Source organism: Pinus tabuliformis, chromosome 2_2 (genome assembly GCF_031772625.1).
Source record: "Pinus tabuliformis cultivar Carrire ecotype Pingquan chromosome 2_2, CPIR1, whole genome shotgun sequence".
Classification (NCBI taxonomy): Eukaryota; Viridiplantae; Streptophyta; class Pinopsida; order Pinales; family Pinaceae; genus Pinus; species Pinus tabuliformis.
In genome coordinates, this window is record NC_142300.1 from 1,107,526,657 (window position 1) to 1,107,545,824 (window position 19,168).

General features: G+C 38.3%; 1 protein-coding gene across 1 annotated transcript; it reads right to left on the reverse strand.

Annotated features, from left to right (window-relative positions):
• Window positions 1–16,360: 16,360 nt before the first annotated feature.
• LOC149197269 (senescence/dehydration-associated protein At4g35985, chloroplastic-like) lies at window positions 16,361–18,145 on the reverse strand. The gene is made up of 4 exons (XM_089408626.1): window positions 17,082–18,145; window positions 16,770–16,939; window positions 16,602–16,686; window positions 16,361–16,493 (listed from the first exon to the last, which is right to left on the reverse strand). Exons 1-4 carry the CDS (start codon window positions 18,143–18,145, stop codon window positions 16,361–16,363), a joined length of 1,452 nt encoding a protein of 483 aa, XP_089264752.1.
• Window positions 18,146–19,168: the final 1,023 nt, after the last annotated feature.

The following is a 19,168-nucleotide window of genomic DNA, read 5'->3' on the forward strand; positions in this document are numbered from 1 at the left end:
TCAGCGACGTACACGTTCTCAGTTTGAAAGAGCCTCTTCTTTACTGGCTCAAGCTCCAGTAAATCATGATCCTGACACTTTCGCAGAAGCTTCAGGCCATCCACATTGGGAAGCAGCTATGAATGAAGAATATCATTCATTGATGACAAATGATACATGGGATCTTGTTCCTCTACCAAAGGGACGCAAACTTGTTAGATGCAAATGGGTTTACAGAACCAAGTATGGACCAGATGGGAAAGTTGATAAACATAAGGCTCGTCTAGTTGCTAAGGGCTTTTCACAGGTTGAAGGCATTGACTACACTGAAACCTTCTCTCCAGTTGCCAAAATGAACTCTATCCGCCTTGTTCTTTCCCTTGCTGCCTCTTTAAAATGGGAAGTCCATCAAATGGATGTTAAATCTGCCTTCTTGCATGGGGACTTGCAGGAAGAAATCTATATGGAACAACCCATTGGCTTCATACAAACAGACTCCAGCCTTGTTTGTCGACTTAAGAAATCCCTTTATGGCCTCAAACAAGCTCCTCGGGCTTGGTATGCCAAAATGGATAGCTTTCTTTTAGAATCTGGCTTTTCTAGGTGTCATTCTGACAATACTGTCTACACCAAGAAAGTGGGCAACTCTCTTATCATCCTTGTTCTTTATGTTGATGATCTTATTCTTACTGGTAGTGATCCCAACCTTATAAACCATGTGAAGTCCAGCCTTAAAAAGAAATTTGAAATGACAGACTTAGGACACTTACACTATTTTCTCGGTCTTCAAGTCTTGCAATCCCAAGAAGGTATTTTCCTTTCCCAGTCCAAGTATGCTTGTGATATTCTTCGACATTTTCACATGGAAGACTGTAAGCCAGCCCCTTCTCCCTTTCAGTCTGGAGTCAAACTTTCAGTCTCTTGTACTTCTCCTGAAGTTGATGCTACCTTATACCGTCAACTTGTCGGAAAACTCTTGTATTTAACCCATACTCGTCCTGATCTTTCCTTTGCTGTTGGCCTTGTTGCTCGTTTTATGCAAAACCCCCGTGAAAGTCATTGGAAAGCAGCTAAAAGAATACTTCGTTATTCCGACACATAGGATATAGTTAAGTTCAACTTGGTCTAGTATAGAGTTAGGTTAGAGTTAGGTAAAGTGTGTTTCTTTACCGTTGTACATTTTGTAACTTACAATCCGACAGTCACGATATGTAGTGATCCGACGGTTCACTCTCACCTCGGTATTACCGACACTTGATCCGTGGCTTGACACCCGATTGGTCCATGAGTTCTATTTAAAGCGCATGGAGGGTCATTGTTCGGGTAATCCGTGCATGAGAGAAGCTTATGTAAATTTTCATTCTTTGATTAATAAATTGTCTGTACCCACGTTGGGACAGGCCGTGGACTGTTTCCCTCCTTGCACTCTGAGGGTTTTAACCACATCAAAAATACTGGTGTATTGATTTGAGATCTGGTTGTGAGCGGTGTCCTTTTGGTATTCTTTCTGAGGAACTTACCCTGTAAATTCCTACATCCTCAACATTCTGTCTCTAACATACATTGTAATGTGAAACACAGTTAAGAAGGAGTTAGTGATATGAGTCCAAAAAGCTACTTCAAAGCAAGCTGCTACTTAGTGATATTCTGATCTCCTAAAGATTGGTCAATTATGATAAAGAGATCATCAACAGATTAGTACACAACTTGTTAGAAACTTGATAAACTAAGCTAGAAATTAAACTAGAAAAGAAAAGTAAAATCAGCAGCTATAGACATGACAACTTAAAATACCATCAGAGGTAAAGAAAAACAATAAAGACACACTATCCCTGGTTAACACACCTGCAGAAAACAAGGCTGATCAGTCATAGAAATGCTGGAAATGAAATGACAGAATTTAAAGACATAAAGCAAACTGTACATGCATAAAGAAAATGAAAAAGTGCTGAATTCAAATAAAAAAAGTGCAGGAAAATAAATGTAAATATTACTGTACATAGGTTGTCATGAATGGGGGCCCTCCATCCACTAAACCAGAGAAAGATCAGCTACTTGACGATGGGCAAAACAACAGTCTTCTATTAATTCATCATGCAGAAATTACAGTGAAAAAGTGCTGGAAAAGCAGTCTTAAAACAGAGTTTATATGTCAAACAAAATTACAGCAAATACATGATCTGAGTAGCTAAAAAAAACTAATCCTCAAGCGTACGCAGACGCTGGATTTATAGGCATAGGGACAACTACCCACTGCGCAAACTAAGTAACTGGAAATTAACTAACAGCATACTAATTAAATGGTACAGCAACACGTAAACAGGTCCATGTTTTATCTGGAGGGTACGGTCGTCATGGAGGTTGAATCCAAGGTTGGATCCTGTCTCCCATAACCTTCGTGGCGTGGAGGAAGTGCCACCTGGAGTTCCGTGTCCTTTTAGCTCACGCAGCACCGTTTGAACTGACTGGTTGACCGAGAATGGATCCGCGTTGACCGAGGGTGTACGTGGCGTCGTTGATCCAACCGATAGCATATGAACCATTAGCACCTCCATTCTCACGTGCCCATGTGGCCCGTTTCTCAAGAAGACACGTGGAACATGTCGAACAATAAAAAGGCTGCGGAATTGCTAGACAGCTGCGGAATTGCTGAATGGCTGCGGAATCACTGTACATATGCCAAAAATCTAGACAAACAGTCAAACATTAGCATAGTTAACTAATCATGCTAAAAGACATGCAATGTAATGATCCGGACAGGTTGATGAGGAAAATAAGGGTAAAAGAGAAAAACAAGTGAGGAAAAGCTGTTGAAATGATAGGTAACTAGGTGTAGGTTGGAGGCTCTACAAAAACATACTGCAACATCATGATCCTCTTGACCACACAGTCCTGTAGATGATGGTAACGAATATCTATATGCTTGGACCTATCATGAAACACTGGATTCTCAAAGAGTTTTATGCAACTCTGATTATCAAAGTATATCATAGTAGGATCCATCATCTGACCAAACAATCCCACTAGAATCTTCCGCATCCAAATGGCCTCGCATGTTGTCTGACTGGCAGCCATGTATTTAGCTTCTGTTGAGCTAAGTGCAACTAATCTCTATTTCCTACTATACCAAAAAACTGTAACTGAACCAAGGTTGAAGATTCCTCCAAAAGTGCTCTTCCAGTTTGATGGACTACCAACCCAATCCGCATCTGTGAAGCCTTGCAGCTTCACTCCCTCTATCCATATGTACCATAATCCATACTGTGTAGTGCCTATGAGATATCTCAGCACATGCTTCGTTGCCTTCCAAAACAGCTTGGTAGGCTAAACCATAGCTTGACTCAGTTGGTTCACCACAAAGCATAAGTCGGGTCGTGTATTCACCAAATACATAAGTGAACCCACCAGCTACCGATAAACAGTAGCAGCTACTACCTCACCGGAAGTAGCATCCTCCTTCCTCCAGTTCCCAGCTAGAGGAGTCTGCATGGATTTGCACTTCTCCATGTGAAAGCGCATGAGTATCTCATTGGCATACTTGCCTTGAGACACAAATACTTCCCCATATTTATGCCACACTTCCATGCCTAGAAAGTAGTGCATGAGGCCCATTTCCTTCATCTCAAACCCTCTTACAAGGTCCCCCTTGCAAGATTTGATCAGCTGATCATAACCTGTCAAAATCAGATCATCGACATAAAGTACAATAATCAATGGCTTACCTTCTACCATGATGTGGTAAAGGTTCGCATCTGCTTCACTCTTGGTGAAGCCCAACCCAGTGAAATAGTTGTCGATCCTGGTATACCAAGCATGGGGTGCTTTCATCAGCACATACAGTGCTCGCTTGAGTCGGCAAACATGCGACTCATGATCGAAGGTCTCAAAGCCTTCGGGCTGCTCAATGTATACCTCTTCCCCAATCTTCCCATTGAGGAACGTCGTCTTCACATCCATCTGATGGATATTCCAACCTATCTGAGTTGATAGAGATAACATCGATCTGATAGATGAGTACCTTGCTACGGGAGAAAAGGTCTCATCGTAGTCGATCCCCTCAACCTGTGAGAAACTTCGGGCAACAAACCTTTCCTTGTGTTTCTCAACACGACCATCAGTTGCCTACTTTACCTTGTAAAGCCATCAGGAACTAACCACTGACTTGTCCCTAGGGCTAGGGACAACATCCCACACACTGTTCCTTATGATAGAATCGTACTCTTCTACCATTACATCAACCCAGATTGGTTGCTGCACTACCTCCTAAAAAGAAGAAGGTTCAATCGCTACACACTCCCCAACTAGGGCCATGTAGCCAGTGTATCTCTCGAGAGATCTCCTCTGTCTGTGCTGAGAGGATGGTTGCCCCACATTCTCTCTCGCATCTAGCATCAATCTGTCAGCTTCCCATGAGCGTTTCCACCTGTCTCTGGAAGACTCTCCAGGAGTGGTTGTCTCCACTACTGGATCCTCTGCATGTGGCTTATCCACATCATCAAGAGACTCCTCCTCCTTTGGACTAAAATTTCCTCATCACCATGCAACTTCATCTCCCTCTCAAGTGACATTTGCATGGCTCTCTGGTCGTCGAACTTCAAATCCCTGTGCACTACGGTCCTCTGACTGGTAGGCAGAAACACACGATAGTTGTGGGGTGTATCTGTGTACCTCACAAGTATCCCCAACTCAGCTGTTGGGTCTAGCTTCTTCCGAGCATCTTTGGTCACATGACAGAAAACTGGCGATCCAAAGATGCGAAAGTGATTCACATCTGGTCGCTTACTCAAAAAATCCTCCATAGGTATCTTCATCCCCAAGATATGATGAGGACTTTTTTTCTGAAGGTACATTGCTATATTGCATGCCTCAGCCCACAAATCAAGTGGTAGGCTTTGGTCATGCAACATCACTCAAGTTGCTCCCACAATAGATCTCTTCTTCCTTTCAACCATCCCATTTTGTTGTGGGTTATGAGGTTCCGTTGGTTCCTATTTAATTCCTTCTGCAACATAGAAGTCTTTAAATTGCGAGGAAACATACTCTACACCATTGTCGCTATGCAAGGCTTTTACTTTCTTTCCAGATTCTTTCTCTTCCAAGGCTTTAAACTCACAAAACCTCAAGAAGGTCTGATCCTTCTTTTGCGTAAAGTAGATCTAGCATCTACAAGAAAAATATTCAATAAAAATAACATATACCTTTGCTTAGCGGTGGAGACTATAGAGAATAGTCCACATACATCTGAGTGAACTTGCTCTAGGATTGCTCCAGCTCTACTATCCCGATCCTGAAAGGGAGCTTTTGCATACTTACCTAGGGTGCATCCTTTGTATGTGTCTGTTTGCTCCAGTTTTCCCTTGGGTAAGTGGTAGAAATTTGCTGCATGATCTTCAAGGCCCTATGATGCAAGTGGCCCAGTCTCCTATGCCACAGCTTGCCAACATCTTGGCTTTGCACCACCTCTGCTTTGGAACTTAGTGCAACACAGTCATCTACCTCCAACTTGTAGAGATGTTTTACTCGAATCCCAATTCGTTTGGTCTGTCCGGTGCCGATATGCCTTAGGAAAACTTTTCCTTTACTAAAGACTACATCATAGCCTTTATCTTATAGCATAGCAACAAACACAAGATTCTTTTTCAAGCCTAGTACATACTTGACAGCAGATAGGGTGAGAGGAGCACCACGCTCCCTCTGAAACACAACTATACCTTCAACTAAGACACAATACTTTCCATCATCACCCATCTCGATCCGCATTTGGAGATCCTTCTCCTCCAATGTACTGAAAAGATTCTTATCACCTGACATGTGGAAAGAAGCTCCACTATCCAGGTACCAAACACATCCCACCATGGATGAAACCATGCATGTGATAAGCGAGAAATCCAGCTCAAACTGTGAGGCTAATGCATCACCATCAGATCCCTTCAAGAAGCCCTTCTTGGATTTCTTTAGTGGAAAATTCATTGGATAATGGCCCACTTCATGACAATGAAAGCATCGCACTGTCGACTTGTCAACCTTCTTCCCACCATGAGAATATTTGGATTGGGATGCCTTCCCCTTCCCTTTCTTAGCTTTACTCGCTGAAGCTAGATTTTCTTCATCATCTTGTTTTGATGAAGATCCAACCCTGGTGCTTCGCCTTATCTCCTCCTACATCGGATCCGACCAAAGTCATTCCCAATCTAGTAGTTTCTCTCTTCCATTAACCAAGTCTTGATAGCTATGCCAACTCTTAGGAAAACCAAGGAGTGCAAGACTCACCATATCATCATCAGGAGTCATGATCCCTACACTTTCGAGCTCATCCTTGCAGGTGCTGAGCTTGTTCAGGAACATAGAGATTGTGTCACCCTTTTCGCACTTGATGTTTTGAAGCTTATTTTTCAGTGCCAGCTTCCTCTGATCACTGTTATTCTAACAAAGATCTTTCAATGTTTTGCACACCGAAAACAGAGTCTCCTTCCCATGGAGGCTTTAGAAAATGTGATCTCAAACTCCCTTCTGGAAGAGTCTCCTTGCTCTAGCCACACACTTTTTCCATTCCGCCAGTTGAGTAGCATCAGTTGGCTTCTGGACTTCTTGATCAATGAAGTCCTTTAGACCGTTATCTTCTAATACTGCCTCCATGCGATCCTTCCAGGCTATATAATTCGAACTTCCATCAAGGGAATATTCAGGTTTTAAACCACTGAATGCCATTGGTGAAATAGATGTGATAAGAACTCAATTCAATATTTAGAAACCAAACTTCGAACTTCTCCTGCTTGTATACTGTTCCTCCTTGATCACCTTTGCTCTGATACCATGTAGAACTTTTTCTACAAAACCTTGCTCTAATACTATGTAGAAATTCCCACTGTAGATCACCTGGTAATGCAATGTACTAAAGTAAAACACTTTATCTACTTCTACAAAAAATTTAGTGGATGCTTAATCGAACATGAGCAACATCAAGCATGAACAGATATACTTAAGAATGAGAAGTAATCAACCATAACACTGAAGATATATCAATGGGGAAAGCACCAGCCTAAAGCCCCAACTCTATATTATCATACAAGTGGAAATCTTGTTCAAGTTACAAAAAGAATTAGCTCTCAAGCTATCTTGCTCTCTCTGTAATCAAATAATACTGCTCACAAATTGAATAGACATAGAATATATCTTCCTCAAGCCCTCCAAGCCTCCTATTTCCTTGCGCAGTTTTGATTGGGGTCCAATGATATCACATGTGGGAATTGCCCTCATCACACTCACTGTAACCTCAAGTCCAACCGCGCAATCCTAAAGGAATACTATTCCTTTTGCATGCAAGGAATATTCACCAAGGAATATCCTAACAATTGATAGTACATTGTCCCTCCATCTGATCTCAATTGGGTCTCTCACTGAACTGACATGCATGAGTTATCCATTAGTGAATCTTTAGTTATCTGAAATACAATAGTTACATGCATGCAAGCATTAACTAACTGAACTCTCATTAATTTAACAAACTATTAAATTAATCTAACTATACTTGACTCAGTTAACTGAGCCAACTAATTACAACCCACTCTTATCTCTTTAACTAAAGGATAAATCCCTCAATCAAAGGGGAAACTATTGCATGTCCCTCATAGCTTGCAACAGGGGAATCTTGACAAATAAATTTTGTAACTCCCCTAACAGGTCAAACTCAGCTTGAGGGGTTTGTTTTCTCAAAGCCAACCTTTCTGGATAGGGCGGTTCAGCTTGGTGTTTTTTAGTAACTAGCGGTTGAGGAGGTGTATGGTTTTTGTTGACTTGGTTTGATTCTTCTTCAACCATTTCTGGTTCCTTTTACTCACTATCAATTTGTTCACTGATAACTGGTGAGGGTTGAGCATCTACTATCCGCCCAGATCGTAAATTCTACGATAGAGATGCTGTATGAAGGTAGGTTGAGGGTGTCAGCTTGTTGAGCCCCTTTATTGTTAGGATTCGGATTGGGTTGGATGGGAAGTTGGGTACGAATAGGCTGATTACTAGAAGGCACATTAGAAGGTAACTGAAGTTGTTGTTGTGGCATTGACTGGGGAAACTGACCAGGAGGAGAAGGTCCCCACTAGTTAGGAGCACATGAGGAACCTGAATTAGCTCAGGAGCCCACTTCTACCAGGGTGGAAGCTGGTATTGGGGCCACATGGGCGAATGGGGACACGTAGCACTTGGGTGGAGAGAGAACACTGCTTTATCGGGTAGGTAATCTCCATACAGGTGGCTCACCCGATATCATTGTTAACCATTGGATCCAATGCACTTGGATCAATGGCGATGGATCAATGGATTGTTTTGTTGATTGGGTTGAGTGTTGACCATTAGATCTAGAGAGAGGAGATCAACGATGTAGAGTGATCATCGAGTTTTTTTGTTGATTGGGTTGAGTGATGATCATTAGATCTGGAGAGAGGAGATCAACGGTGCAGAGTGAAGCACCTATTTAAAAAGGCAAAAGGGAAAGTCAACATGGGACCGACATGTTTAGAAGAAAATCGGGACCCTCAGTGTAAAGTAAGCCACGTACATAATCCACTTGAACGCATGATTGGTTATAAAGTAACCAATAGTCTAGTTTAAAGACTACCACCTTGTTTTCATCAGCGTCCTACATCAAAAACTTGTCAAAGCAATATCATCTCATGTGAGGTCAAGGGAATTATCATTGGAGGAAATGTCTGAGGAATTTCAAAAGTAAGTTTTTTGAATCATTTTTATTTATTTTTAAATTATATTTTTCTTTTAAATATAACATATTGTTTTTGGTAGTATTTATTATACATATCATTATATTAACCTTTTTTTACTTTATCTATGCAATCACAAAGTTTACATGAAAATTCAAGAAAAAATGGTTAAATTGTTGAATGAAGATCACTGGGATAATGTTGTACGCAACTATCCAGATTCAAGTTCTACATCAACATTAAAAAAAAAATATCTTGCATTTAAAAAAGGTATGTCGATGTATACATTCATTTTTATTCATTTATATACTATTTTTAGTTTATAACTTACACATATATTTGTTTATTTTATAAAAGATGAAAAAGAATGAAAATGGAGCACCAGATAGTTTCAGAACCTTCATTGAAAAAATTAAGATCGAAAGACTGAAGAAGAAATGTCTTAAGAATGTGGAACTTGATCCAACTCTTACTCATTCCATTTGGAATGGGATTTGACACTATTTAATATAAAGTAATACAAGGCGACTATGAAGACCTTGCTAAAATCATACCTAAAAGGGATTATGCCCTAGTTATTGCAGATATTCCCCATGGTTTAAATATTCCAAACATTGACTATGATAGTGACCACTATACTTATCAAGCTCTTAGTAAAGTGGTTGCGGGATTTATAGAAGTCACGTCATCACCATTATGGAGATTTGTGACATTTCATCCAGACACACAATTAGCAATGTTATTGTCAAGCTTCAAGGGAAAGAAAAATTCAAGGATGCAGCTTACATGGGAAGACGTTTAAAATGTATATTTGATTAATATTAAAAAATTCATTTATGTTCAAGTTAATTGAACTTTTACTATTTCATGTTACACGCAAAAGTCAAATATTCTTAACCGTGAAGATAAACCATTTATAAATGATTATGAGTTCATCCATATTGATAGTTGGACAAAAGAGGATAGTTATATGTCTATGATTTTTAATCGGGTAGATGGAAAGAGTCATAGCCAAATACTCACTTATGAAGCTCACAATGAAGTTTTTGTGAGAAAACTAACATATGAAGACACAAGCAAAATGAGAGATAATTAACAATTATAAAAAACCACAGTTATTGATTAACTATCTTATAGACATATGTTCAAATGAAGGAGATTGGGTTCTGGATTTATTTTCTGGCTCAGGTAAGTTTTATTATATGAAATTGAATTTCAATATGTTATTTCTTAATTTATATGTCATTGTACTAATTTACTTCATTATTTATTTTATGCTTGATAATTAGGTACAACATTAGCATGTTGCCTTCAAAAAAGGGGAAATTGCATTGCCATTGAAAAAGATCCAATATAGTGCAATTTTATTCAGCAAATAATTAATGCTCTTCAATTTTCTTCCAAATGAAATGCAAAAAAATGGATTGAAGAAAAGGGACTTTAGTGAATCATTACACGGAACCCCAAACGCAAAGGAACCCCAACCACCATTACACGGAATGATTGGAAAGGCATACATTGGGAGATTCGCAGACATCAAAGATCCATTAGAAGAGGAAAATGAAGCAGAAAATATTGTGGGAGAAGACAATGATGAAACACTAGAGGACGAAGAGTTTGGATTATGTGACGTTGTTGATTAAATTTAAGTTATTCTTCGAAATTAAGCTCATTTTTTGTAACTATTAATTAGTTATACTTGTAATGTTTTGATTTTGACATTTTATGAGAAAAATAAGCACTCAATTAATGTTGTTATGCATTCAATATTTGTATTATGTGATTTTCACATTAATTTTTATGTTAATCATTATTTTTTGAAACAAAAATGTGATTATTATTATTATTTTTTTGACAGGAAATTCAAAAAAAAAAAAAACTATTATTTAACTATTTTTAGTTAAATTTTTCCTATAAAAATTGTGATTTTGACATGTCATTTCTAGCAAAAAATTACAAAAAATTATCAAAATGTGTATTTTTTTAGTTATATTTATGTTGAAAATGGTTATTTTTATGTCAATTGTTAAAAATTATTGTTTTTTAGAGATAATTATTTCATATGGATTGAAAAATCAATTAACAATGTACAAATATGTAGAATATCGAAAATTCAAAATATCAACCTTCTTTAAATATGCAAAACAAAAAAAAACCTTACTACAAAAAAATAAAAAATAAAAAGTAAAAACAAGAAAATATGAAGAAGAAGACCACTTCAAAATTATTAAATTTACAAAATAATTATTTACATTTCATACATTAGAAAACTTAAAGTCGAAAAATAGGTCTTTTAAAGAAAAAACCTGATGCAGAATTACCACTTTTTAAAATGAGCATGGAAATCACTACCATTCTAAAACGTAAAGCACATAAAAAAATTTAAAGTGCCAAAAGATATGCTCTAAAAAAAACATGTGTGTTCTACATCACCCCTTTTCAAAATCAGGTCATTTTTTTGCTATATCTACAAAATGGGTAACAATACCAGTTCCTATTTCAAAGTTTACATTGTTGATTCAAAACCTCATCTTTATGTTCATGTTTTGTTGGTGTACATGCACATTAACATAGCATAATGCATACTACGCACATAGCTTTAGTTAATTTAGAGCTTTTGTATAGTGTCATGCACATTAATTTGCTTTAGTTAGGTTTAGTGCTTACATAGGATGTACATGCACATTAACATAGCATAAAGCACTTAGATTTAGTTAGATTTAGTTAGTCTTAGTGCTTGCATGTGGTTGGGCTTAACTTAGTTGTTTTATGTATCGATTATCTCATCAATATTGTGATATTGAATTCATTCTGGTGCTGATCCCGAGGAGGGACACTTAGCTGTGACCGTTTAATTCTTTTGCTTTCAAATTAAAGTTAGTGGCAAGGTTTTGGTATATGACTTTAATGTGATTTATTGTATGATGCCCGCCCTCTCTATTGGCCTCGGGCTTGCAACCATGGCTTATCACTTTCGCCAAGGATATTTGGAATTCATTTCTTCTTTGCTATGGCTTGGTTCTGTGGGTGCTCGGTGCTTTCGCCTGGTTCTTGCGATGGTTGATAAGTATTGTGCCTTGCTTGTCATGTATGGTGGTTTGTTGTTCTTCGCTAGTTCTTTGTGGTTTGTTGGTGATGTGCCTCTGCTCGCTCTCTATGATATTCACTGCTCTGGTTTTTTTAGGGTTTTAGGTCATTTTCCACCCACAAGTCTATTTGTCTCTGTCATTTGGCTCAAGCTTCGTTTCTGCTGTGTTTATGGTGTTTTGTATGTTTTATGTTGGATCTGGTGATGCTTCGGCTCTGCAAACACAAGTTCCTTCCCAACTGCTGCACAGGACAGTTCGGCGAACTCGTTCTCAGGTAGTCTTCTCGTTCTAATTGCAATTTCACCCTTCGTTTTTGAGGTTCTAACGCTCTGGCTCCTTGGTGAGCAGGCATAACATGTTCATGGCACTTCTGTTGGTAGAAACCCTCTGTTGTGGGTCTCGGCTCTCATCCTTCGTCGCGGAATCGATCCTCCTCCAGGTAAAACCCTCGCTCCTCTTTCAGTTTTTTGTTCACTGTTGTTTTGGTATCGTGGCCCTAACTAACTGTTGCCCTGTTCTGTGGTGGTGTGCAGGCCCTTCCACGGGAACGCTGCTCCACGGATTCATCCTTGGGACTGTTCACGAGCTTGGGGAAAACCTGGGTAGGGTCTTTCCGTGGCTGTAGCGATTTGTTGCTTCTTTTGTCTGTAATTTCTCTGTTGCTTGCTCTGTCTGTAATCGGTTATACACTTGGGGTTTCGGTTCCTTCGTGTATGTATGTGGTCTCCGAGGTGTTCATGCTCTCGCTATTTGATTAGGGTCTAGCCTGTGGACTGTAATGTTTTTGGTTTGCATGGGTTTGGAACCCTCCACGATTTTTAGGTTATAAATTTTGTACAGTGAACTTTGTTGAATGGGAAATGAAAATGAAATGTACAGGAAATTCTTAAAGTGCTTAATATAGTTGTACTTGGTTTTTTGTTGAGAAAAAAAAAAGGAAAAATATATGCTCGTGTACCTCTGTTTGGTTCTCAGTTTTGAAATGCTTCCTGTTACAAAATTCTTGTCGATTCTTATTCATATCTTTTGATAAATCATTTTAGTGTCTTGCTTTCATTTTAATGCATGAAACATCTATGCACAGGGAATATAATAAAAACTGCTCTACTTCCTTAACGATAGATTTTTGAATTGTTTGCTTCTACAGAGATTCAAAATAATTGTAAATTAAAACTTTTGGGCTCTCTCTCCTCTCTGGATGGCAACCCCTCCATCTTCTCTGGTTTTTCCTTTTCAATGCATTATTAGCAATTTCTTTACAGTTGAGGAACTGTTCCTTGGTTACTTTTCAGTTGTTTAACAATCTCTTCAAAGAAGTCCCTAACTAATCCTATCTTGATCTGCTAGCCTAATTTTAAAAACTAACAAAGGTTGAGTCAACATTAATTTTAAATGAAACAAAAACCCAAAGTGTTTTCCTATCTGTCCAGAAAAATTAAATAAAATAAAAACATTTCCCCAGTTGTCGCCTTTTCACTCGAATGCTTCTGCATCACATTCTCTCTACCAATTTTTATTTTTCAATTATTGCAAGTTTAAGCAATCATTCTTCAGCTAAGCCCTTACATGTGCTCTAATAATTTAACATGGTCTCAGAGCAATGAGGGACTAGGAGAAGGTGCATGAAAATTTTCTTATTGTTTTGAAGATCAAAGCATTAGAAACTGCTAGGAGATCGAAAATGTTGAAAACAGTTGGAGAATTGAATTGGTGAAAGAATTGAATTCCTAGCTTCCACCATTCTCATTTCGTCCAATTACTATGAATGGAAGTAGATGATTTTGTTTCCTCTGAGGAGAAAAGGCTTGCACTAGATAGTCATGGGAATTGAGATGAAACCAATGTCAAATGATGAAAATTTTGATTGGCTTAACAAATCTGACATGGATAATGGAAGATTGAGTTTATCTCTATCTCGTGATATTATTTATCATTTCATAGATATTGAATCACCCCATGAAATATGGAATAAATTAAAAGGATTATATAGTGATGAACATGATATAGAAGAACACCATTTGGAGACAAAGAACTCGATCTATCATAGCAATCATGAAACTAGTGAAGACTTCTTCAATGACATGGACAAATATTCTCGACACAGTGTTGCACATGAAGACTTTTCTTCTTCTATTGCCGATGAAGTTGTTGTAGATGAGAATTGTATCTTGTCCAATAACGAATATTTCACACATGAGAAAATATCTTCCCCCACTTTTGATGAAGAATCTACTATAGATGGAGACACTGCTTCCAAAAACATAGAAGAGGACTTTGATTCCTCTATTATTAATGATGTTGATGATGCATATCTGACGAAGTATCAATTTGATGATACCCCACAAGCACTCTCATTCATCGAGACATGCATGCATCCACAAAGGCATCCCTAAATCCATGCATGCATTGCCAGAGACAAGCATGTCCGTGTATGCATATATGGTACATGCATTTGATCATCAAACACGTGTTGAAGCTATAAGAAATCCATATTGGCATGAAACCATAGATAATGAGAATTAGTCCTTAATCCAAACATGGGAGTTGATACCTCTACTTCCAAAAGGGAAGCTTATTTCTCCAAACCCATTTTCAGGGAAGGATTCCACCTCAGAATATGTACTTAGTTTGCTGGTCAAGAAAGAAGTAGACTACCATTTCTTTATCATTAGTAGAGACCTAGTATAGAGGAGCAGTGAATATTGCCATTCAAGCTATTTGGTTGTAGCATTTATTTTCCAATCTTGGTATCATTATCCATCATTCGACTATCATAAAGTGTGACAATCAGATTATAATGAAGTTTTAAAGAAGATTGATTACAATGGCAATGGACTAAACATATGAAAATCTAGATGCACTACATTAGAGAATTGATTCATAATGGGATCATCGACCAACAATAATGTCCCAATTCTAAGAAGGTTGTCAACATCTTCATAAATTTCACTTTCTGCAGGATCTTCTGGGGTGAATGACATAATTGCCTAGCAATTGTCTTTTCTTTTAGTTTTTCATTGTATTTTGAGGGGGGTTTTTGTTCCCAGTGGGTTTCCCCTCTTCCCTCCTTCATGAATTGCACATGGGTACCTAAAATGGCCTTGCTGTCAGGACTCATTCATCGTGCATCATACTCACCTAAGTTATGCTTAAGGGGGGGTGTTAGTGTACACGCACAATAACATAGCATAATGCACACTTAGATTTAGTTAGATTTGGACCTTAGATGTGTTATCCAACACATTAGTTAGTTTTAGTTAGCTCTAGTGCTTGCATGTTGTGGACATGCACATTAACATTGACATAACATAAAGCACACTTAGCTTTAGTTATATTTAGTTAGCCTTAGCGCTTGCATGTTGTTTATCTTAACTTAGTTGCTTTATGTATTGATTCACTCATCAATATCGTGATATTTAATTCATTTTTTCTCCCAATTTTTCTTTTTGAATTCTTTCAAGTTTATGCAATTATTCTCCAACTAGGTCTTTACTTATGCTTTAATAATTATACATGTTAGACATGTGTTTGATCAAAGAGGAATTGGGGTACATGAAATCGACTATGTGTTTGGTTGTCACTCTGCTGCCAGAGAATACTCTAGTGGGACTGATTACATTTGGGACTTGAGTTCATGTGCACGAGTTAGGGTTTGTAGATCTATTCATAACTTACATTTTCACGGTTCCGAGGAGATTTTGAAAGAGAAGATTTTGGATTAGACAAGGCTCATGGGTTCGAAGGAGATTTTGAAAGAGAAGATTTTGGATTAGACAAGGCTTACAGGTGGCATGGTTTTTCAAAGAGAGAAATGGCATGGGTTTTCAAATAGAGAAATATCCATGGGATACCAAGTAGAGGGGTTTTTAATGTTGTTATTGAGGAGGTAATCAATCAGTTCTTTCTTGTAGCATCAAGTTGAAAATACATGTTGAATTCTATGTGTACTTGTGATCGTTTGAATGTTCTTCCTTTTGGTACGTTGGAGTTTTTTTCGGTCTTTATTGGAGTTTCTTTTGTTTAAATTGTGTTCCATTTCATTCACGTTGGGAAACCTGACCCGTGAGAGTGAACATGTTAAGCCCTTGTTACATCAAAATATGTTTTTGCCAACTTACCCATGCAAATAAATAAATTGCATAAGATCTAATTATGTCTGATGATATGAGAGGTTTGTGAAACAATATCCTTTAATGTATTCCATATTCATCGGAACCCTAGAGAACCTTATATGATTGAGTCAATATTAATGGAAAAACCTATAGAACAATAAAATTTCAACTTTATGTTAAATATTAAAATTTAGCTTCACACTGAAAATCTCCAATTGAATTACATTATACACGGTAAACAGAATTCCATCGATACACATAAGCCAAATTCTGATTAAAAAAATAACCACTGTATAACACAGAGGACATCACTATATCGTTTGTAGTGTAGTAATTTGGATCAAATTTGACATGAGATCAGTCACAATAAAATTTATCTAAAATTATTTCCAAAACAAAACTCAGAACCAGAGGCCCATATAGCTCTCATGTTATCTCGTTTCATTTAATGCCTTGCTCTAGGGCTTTACCAACCCTTCGCACTCGATGAGGCAGGATTTATGAGCTTCCGAATCCTCGCTATATTCCATGCAGTCGAAATGCAATGCCCAGCAACTGCGAAGGTATCCTTTGTAACCTCTCCTACGCTCTCGCCAAACCTGCAATCAATATAACGGTTATGAAAAGGCTACCAACATCTCGTTTTATTTTTCTTTCTTTTTGCAATGATTCAACGAGATCAATTACTTCTACTGCTTTCGACGAACCTGTGCTTAACAATGTCAGTAGCCACATCAGAAGTAGATATCAGAGCATCCTTGCCGGCCTCTTCCACAGCGCCGACAATTTTGTCTGCAATTTACAGTGAAGTCAATTCATACAAAAATCTTAACTGGAAAAAATATACAAGGAAAATAAAAGAGATATTCACGTACTGAAAGAGTCCAATGAAACAAGAAGCACTTCCCCCGGTAGCGTTCTGAAAAATTTCTGGCCAGCCTTGGTCTGATTCACGGAATTTCTCAATACACCGCTGGCTAAATTATGTAACCCCTTTACAACGTTCTCACTGATATTCTCTGTTGCTATTGATAGCCTTTTCACTCTAGTGCATATACAAAACCAAAATCAGATGAATACGGGGAAGACAATTAGTGAAAGAGTGGTTACCACATTACAAAAAACCTACTCAGACAAGAAATCAATGAAACACTGATAACAAGTCTCCCTGGATTACATTAACTTGCCTTTGAATGCTTCTAGTGACTTCTGGATTTATGTGTGCACTCTTCATTATATGGTTCTGCTCACAGTAACCCTCCATGCGATCAATGAGGAGTTTCCCACCTTTCTGCACGTTAGATGAATATGCACTGCTACAAAAGAGCAAACCCTTCACTAACTGCCCTGTCCCCGCAGCTATTGCCTTGGCTACAACGCTATTGTAGCCTCCGCCCTCGGGCCGTGAAGAATCTGTGTTTAGTGAAGAGGAATCACTGAATTGGGCTTCTTGCTCAAGAAATTTGTCCAAGAAATCCAATTTAGAGGAATCGTTTTGTGCAGGAAATGAGACTAAATAATTCAATATTTCTGCCGGAGTAACCTTCGACAATATTACAGTCTCGTCCGTGTCCTCGAAGGCCTCCACATCTGTTGCAGGAGTGAGAATGCAGAATAAATATCGCAACTTTTCAGGTTTAAGCACAAGTACGGCCTTGGAAATAGGCCAACATAGATACTCTCCAACTTTCGCTATCATGGCTGATTCTGCGCTTTGCTGATTATTCCGAACGATAGAAAACTCGCCCCTACCGACTTCAACACTCCACTCTCCGTCCACCAGGTGAACAACTGCAGAAGAGATCATTACAATATTTTCTTCCACAGCCATAGGGCTAACGTCTGTCCAAATCCTATCCTCGAAACAATCTGCGATACCTGAAGCTTTCTCCACGTTTATACAAGAACAAGGCCATGCACTCTCATCTCCAGCACAGTTTCCAATATTTGAAACGGTTTTAAAACCATGGAACCTATGTTCCATGTCTGAAACGTTCTTGTCATCTTCCGACTCCTGTCGTCCAATATCTGAAACATTCTCAGGATCTTCCGACTCGTTTACATTATGGGAAACTTCTTTTGTATGTTCCGAATGTTGGATATCCGAAACATTCTTAGAAACTTCCGGCTCAAATTCGACCTCTGGCATTGATAAACATTGCTGGAATCCCTTTTTTTCGGCTAGTTTGGTGCTGAAATTCTTGCCCTTCCCTTTGCTTCGATAAAAAATATTGTGCGTCAATCCCTTCATGCCTGTAACCTGTAATTTACACTCACCTTGTTAGAAAAGGAGCAGAATTTGCCTAAACTGTGGCCTGCTTTTTGCTTTGCCTTTACTCACTTTAATCAAAGAGTAGATGGCCAAATTTATGAAGATAAAGTCGGGCGCATAAAAATCTGTCTAATTCATGATAGAGATATTCCTCTTTAATTCTGATACATACTGTCATTAAAAAGCATTCATAAAAAAAACCCTCCAAATAGTGATACGTGCTGGCATTCAAAACCATAAGTAGAAATTGTTTCGGTGTCCATCCATAAATCCTTTAATGGATGGTGGCAGCAGTTTTAATACATTTAAGAATGGAATTAAAAACAGATTTGGATCAGGAGAGTTTAATATGAGAATTCCGCTGACCCTATAACAGATGAGATTTTATTTGGGTAAACAGTGTCATGACGGATGTTGTTGCTTTCACGTGGGAAGTGAAAAAGCTTCATTATTACAGATTTCGTAGGTCTTACCAAAGCAAATATGAACTCTTAGTCATTTATGAGGTTCAGAGACACTTTTAAAATAATAATAAAAACTATCGAGTGAGATAAATTTTATGCATAACTATGGGTGTCACTATAACTGCTCACATGCCCGAAAATGATAAGGCGAGATTTGTCACGGGATTTAGTAGTGTCACAATCTGAATTTATGTTGGATGACAAGAAAGCCGATTGGGAATATTTATTTCATATCTCATTGCAATGATTCAGAAGTGGCATCTGTCAACCACATGCAGTTGTGAACAATTCAATTTTAATGGCGACTGCCGAGTGGCCACCTCAACGATAGTTGCCCACTTAACAGAAGCACAGCGTGCTGCATCCTTCGCTTTTTACCTCGGTGGATTTTAAAATCGAATATGAACTTGATTAGGTCTTAAATGAAATTCTCCTGTCAGGGATTTTAATGGGCTAAGTACTTACAACATCACATGGTGCTGTATTTAAATGGCAGTTGGCCCACAATGAGCGTATTAAGAATCAGTTTCCAAGAAAG